Below are 5,997 nucleotides of genomic sequence, written 5' to 3'. Positions count from 1 at the left end.
TATTTTTTTCATTTGCGAATTTGATAACAACACAACAACAAAACTGATATGCGAATAAAAATAGATACGCAGAAATGGTTTCAATTTCTTTTGATAGAGAGAGAAGAGAGAGAGAGAGAGAGAGAGAGAGAGAGAGAGAGAGAGAGAGAGAGGGGGGGGGGGGGGGGGGGGGGGGGAGCGGGGAACCGAGCCATCGCAGATACCGTTGTTCATTTCTCTCGAATTTGTAGGCCTACTTGATGAGTTACTAATTAATTTTTGCTACTATTTTTTTCTGTTAAATTTTTTTTACGCCGATGTTATCAGCTACAAATACCATTTTAAACGTCGCATAGGCCTATTAAAAACCAAAATATTGATTGGCATAGACTATTCATACTTAGTGGTAAAATGAAACTTCTTCTGCTAGAGGCTTATAGTATCCATATATCATCCTTCATCTGGCAGAAGGCCACCGAGGATCGATGACGTAGGCCTTAGCCCTATAGTAAACAAGCCGCGTTTGATGTTGGGTGAAAGCGAGTGAAATCTGTCATTAAAACTTCTTCTGAACTTTCCTCAAGTGTGATAAAGCTCAGGTAAGTACCGTGACGTGATTACATTCGTGATTAAATGGGCATATATGAAATTTTTAAGGCTAGCGTATGCCGGCGTAGGCCTATTTACCTTAGGCCTCTTTTAACGGTAGTTTCCGGCACGTAGGCGGCTATAGGTCTATAAGCCGTTACAGGAGATTTTACCGATTCTCAAATGAAATAATCGAGTTTAAGTGATACTATGCTACGTACACCGTCACTTTCTTGCTAAATGTTGTAACTTATAGTCTTGTCAAGGCCTCTATGGGAAGTGTTTGCATCTCCGGATAATCTTCGGTAGTTTAGGCCTATAGGCTAGACTATAGGCTGGACCTAGGAATTTTGCCAGGTCAACACGTCGACCTAATCTAAGTTTCGTGTAACCCAAACGATTCTCTACTTGTGAATGGGTAGAACTATGTAAATTTTATGTTCAAGACCACTTAGTGCATGTAAATTTAATGGTATGATAGTTAGTGGACAAATCATTAACATATAGAGGAGATAAGCACACAGGCTAGCTATCAAAATTATTATATCATTTAAAGCAGCCTAAACTATTATGGTCTATGTTTTATTGCAAAGAATACGCAAATTATAGCAGTCTAAGAATAATAAGGCAATAGTTGTTTTAGAAACTTAATGATATTATTTTAACCACAAATTCACAGCAAAGAATACGCAAATTATAGCAGTCTAAGAATAATAAGGCAATAGTTGTTTTAGAAACTTAATGATATTATTTTAACCACAAATTCACAGCAAGCCATAAAACCCATTTATATAAAAAAAATCTAAGAAAAAAAAGTTTTGTGAAACTGATACGTATAATTTCAAAGTAATCCTCAATCTCTCAAATGCTAGAGTCATGAAAAAGAAGAATGATCTATATAAAAAGATAGATTTTTTTGTTTAATAAATGAACCATCTATTTTTCTGGCTGCTTATCATCGCATATTTTGACGTTTCTCTGGAGTTTTCTGTTTTACGCTTAAGAAAGTTTTTTGAGTTTTCCAGCCAATGTGATTCAGATTTTGATGCTCTAAAAAATACCTAAACTTCGGCTGTCTGTGTTGTCACATTTCCTACCAAATTTCCCCTGAAGATGAGCTGATCAGCAGCTCTGGATAATATCAAAATCTTTGAAGCCCATTTCCTCAGAATGAGGAAAAAATGTCTTAGCTAGTACGTGAAACTACGGACGAATTAAGCCCATCAGGCAACCCAGCAAGAAATGAGTTTTTTTTGGGATGGTAAGAAAATAAAAAATATCAAATAGCACCAACAGCATTGGTGGAATGAGCTAAGAAAATAAGAATGACTGCTACCTTATACCGAGATTCTTATTTCATCCTCTTTGACTAGACACAGTTGCATCAGTTTGAGAGCACAGTTCCGTATTTAAAAAAAGCCATTTAGCTGTAGAGGTCTTACCAAATTTGGCAGATTTTTGTTGTCTATAGTAGTGGGGTGATCTTTTAACCAAATAGTACCCATACTGAACTAATGAATAAGGTTATGTAAGTGTTTGTTTTCTATATATTTTTGTATGTATATAAATTTTTGCATTTAAGCCAAAAGGGAATATTTATTAGATATCATTACTATACCTGATATTCTGAAAGAAACTATAAAAGTATATAGCCAAAGTAAGCGTTGATACATTCTGAACATTTTCAGTTAGGTCCCAGTGATATATCTGTAATAATAGTTATTCTTTTTCTCTTTTCAGAACTGAGTGAAATTAGGGGCACACTCGGAATCTCCACTTTTGAGAAGGATGGCCAGCTACGTGACGAAGGAAGTGGGAGGGTGTGGCGTGTTATCAAAATGCATGAGACGAGTGAGGTGGAGAATAGAACAGAGGCTGATAACCTTGTTAGAGGGTGACATGAAGCAAAACGTCACTAGTTTGTGCCAGAAAGTGAGAGCAAACCTACTCGAAGACATCCTCTCCATTACAGAGTTAGCCAAAGCTAAAGTGTCAGGTTTCGACGAGGTGGACGCTGCTCGCATCCAGAAGTTGGTTGATGTCAGTGTGATGGAACCTTTCAGGGAAAAGATATCTGCTGAGGTAGAAAAATACTCCCAGGAGGAGCAAGAAGCCATCAGGGAAAACTTGAGAGAGGAATATGTGGACATGCTGTTGGAAAATTACGCATCTGCACTGAAGAATGTCCGCACAAGAGGGGGCAATAATAATGCGGCCAATGACAAGTTGCGGGAGGAGGTGTCTGAATCGATAGACGATTTTCTGAAAGTGTGCACAAAGCAGCACATGATTTTCATAGTTGAAGCAAAGATTTTGCAAGGCGTCGCGAGTGATTTGACGAATCACGCTGCCAGCCTTATGCTATCTGCCAAGAACACTTCTTCAGATGGAGCAGAGATCAGTGAGCCATCTTCTGAGCTTAGAACGATCATGCTAAAAGTGATGGACAAGATGTTACGAATGCTAGGAGCAGAGTTGCTAACAATGACTCGTATTTTTAGGGATATTGTCATAACCAGGGAAGTTGCATTGCAGAAGAGGGACAGTGAGGGTTCCTCTAAAACTCAGTACAGCGAAGATGGTCTTGATGTGCTTTTCAGTCAGTGTAGAATGCTAGTTGCTGACAATCTGGCGTCTTTGATCAAGAACTCCTACAGTTCAGCTCTTGGAAACAGAGGTAGTTTGTCTGATAAACCAGCGAGTGAAGGGGAAATAGCGAAGCTGAGATCTACGATTGAGAGGGCATTGATCGAAGGTTTGTTAAAGGAATTTAAAAATGCTATGATAGAATCACTGTACGCTCTGAAGGTGGTTTCTGTAACACGTCACATGGTTAATCGTACCTTGCCCAAAGAGGTAGATTCAGTGATTGAGATTTGCTTTCCAAGGGACATTGGAGGTGGTGTGTGGCTGTGCAGGGCTGGTGAATATCCTAAGGTGCTTGTGGGTCGGTTTAAGGAAGCTGTACTGAATTGTTTGTCAGGAGAATTGCTCTGTCGAACATAGACCTATTTTCAGTGGGAATATCTGTCATTTTGAACTCAGTCCTCAAAATATTTCGTACTAAGATTTTGCAAATTTTTTTTAAAGATTCAAGTATTGTAGTGGCATTTCACTGGTAATTAATAAAAAGTTTTAATATTACATTATAGTTTTATTCTACTTATACGATTAGTATGTTTCATTTCAATATAGAATAGCTTGAATAGCTTGCAAAACGGAACGATTATTCCTTTTAGAAAGGATTTCCCATGGAAAGAGGTCGTCATTACTTTTGGCATTTAGTTCATTTTTCATTTTCTTTTACTTGAACATTAATACTCTTTACAAGACGAATGTGGGTGATTATAATTGTGTTCAACAAGAATGAATTGTGTCGTATTACACGTGTCGAGGTGTAAGTAGATCCTGACATAACACTTGACCCGTGTCTGTGTCTAGGATATAAAATGGATATAAAATAAAGGACAATAAATGTACTAGAGGACATGTTTTCGTGGAACGACCCTTGTCACCTTCTAACAGGAATCTCACTGGTTTGTCTAATTCCTGAGGTCCTTAGTCTTCTGTGAGCATTCATATCTTTGGAAGGAAGTCTGAGCTATGTAGAACTGAGAACAGATGGTCCTTATTAGGTTTGTATATATACATGTATATATATATATATATATATATATATATATATATATATATATATATAATATATATATATATATATGTATTATATACACATATTCAGACGGAAACGAAACAGAGAAATTTCGTACAGAAGTTTCGTCTTGAACAGGCAGTCGCAGGCCACAGAGATATATAAGATGCATTATGCATGTAACTGCTTCCAGCTAACTAGCAACATTTCTGATTTCCCTTTTCTCCGCCACGTTTGCTGTGCTTGTCTGATTCCAAAAGCACTTTGTCCTCCCTAAAATGTCGCCCGACTCGAATTTATCTCTTCTCTCTCTCTCTCTCCCTCTGTCAATCTCTCTCTCTCTTTATCTCTCTCGTCTCCACGTCAAACCCGCATAGTCCCACCTCCTCCTCTCTCTCTCTCGTCTCTCTCTCTCTCTCTCTCTCTCTTTTATGCTTTGTGCCTTTCATATATTTCTGTCTTTTTTTTAAATGCGCAAGGATAAAGATGTCTAAAAAACACGTCACCTCTCTCTCTCTCTCTCTCTCACTCTCAATTTTTTGTGTCTGATATATTTTTTTTAAATATTATAGTATATATATTTTTTTATATATATATATATATATATATATATATATATATATATATTCTCTCTCTCTCTCTCTCTCAATTTTGCTTGTCTGTTATACATACATACATACATACATACATACTACAATACATACATACATACATCATATTTATACATACATTATATATAGATATATATATATATATATATATATATTATATATATATATATATATATAATCTTTTGGTCAAATACATAACGACAAAGTATTTAATCTACAAAACACGCACAACTCTCTCTCTCTCTCTCTCTCTCTTCTCTCTCTCTCTCTCTCTCTCTCTGAGATACACAGATAAATACACCAATTTTTGTTTCTCGTGGCTTCCAAATTCATGCATAAATCTAAGCAAAAAACAAAAAGAATGCGATGCATATCGCTTTGTTAACAGCGCGTTTCACTTCTACAGCCTAATGGTGCACTCTGCAAGGCAATGACATGAACAGCATACATTTCAGGCTCGCCAATATTGGCCAATTCAGAGGCGATAAAGGAAATCAATTTTAACGAGGCTATTTTGAACGCCTACGTCCAAGCGATTTCCTGAAAATATGCGAGAGCTTGATTTTTGTTTTACGGTTAAATTCTGCTGTCAGGGACTTGAATATAAGTTGTTTTTTTATTATATATTTCTTTTAAGTTAATCCTGGGGAGGGTGGGGTCGGGAAATTTCTTCAGTGCACTTCGCGTGGTCCACTGTATGTATTACTAAAGGTATTTGCAGCTATGTTAACTTTTTAGAGTTCATATTATGCGGACAGAAGCATTGCAAAAGTTAATCTCTTATCAGAGGGGATTTTAGCTTGATTACAAGACAAGGAATGAAAAAATAAATAGTAATGGTGATAATAGCTAGTATACGGAAAGTAGTAATCGCCTTTTTGGGGCAGATTTTTTTTTTTGCAATTGGGAGAAACAGTTGATATACGAGAATTCGAAAGTGCTTGGATAATAATTCATAATCAGACATGAGCTTGTTTATTTATAACTGAAACCCCAAGTTATCAATGCAGGCCAGTAATTGCTAATACAGTAGGTACAGAAAAGCTATTTTCAAATCAACCCGTCACACCATTATTATTATTATTATTAATGGCAATTATGAACTCGTCATCCATGTTGATTAAAAATATATTCACTCTGGGTTTTCGTATCTAAGAAAAGCCTTTGATC

The 5,997-nt window shown here is 36.6% G+C and overlaps 1 protein-coding gene across 1 annotated transcript; it reads left to right on the top strand.

The window, feature by feature from the left end:
* The first annotated feature begins 442 nt into the window (after window positions 1–442).
* Window positions 443–3,670, top strand: LOC135195433 (uncharacterized). The gene is made up of 2 exons (XM_064221677.1): window positions 443–578; window positions 2,308–3,670. Exon 2 carries the CDS (start codon window positions 2,356–2,358, stop codon window positions 3,571–3,573), a length of 1,218 nt encoding a protein of 405 aa, XP_064077747.1. The 5' UTR covers window positions 443–578; window positions 2,308–2,355; the 3' UTR covers window positions 3,574–3,670.
* The last annotated feature ends 2,327 nt before the right edge of the window (window positions 3,671–5,997 follow it).

Source organism: Macrobrachium nipponense, chromosome 16 (genome assembly GCF_015104395.2).
Source record: "Macrobrachium nipponense isolate FS-2020 chromosome 16, ASM1510439v2, whole genome shotgun sequence".
Taxonomy (NCBI): Eukaryota; Metazoa; Arthropoda; class Malacostraca; order Decapoda; family Palaemonidae; genus Macrobrachium; species Macrobrachium nipponense.
Note: the sequence above shows the minus strand (reverse complement) of the source record. Positions and strands in the feature narration are given on the sequence as shown.

Bases quoted from the DNA above. Each gene is read 5' to 3' on its own strand.
- LOC135195433 (XM_064221677.1), top strand. From the start codon at position 2,356: ATGGCCAGCTACGTGACGAAGGAAGTGGGAGGGTGTGGCGTGTTATCA.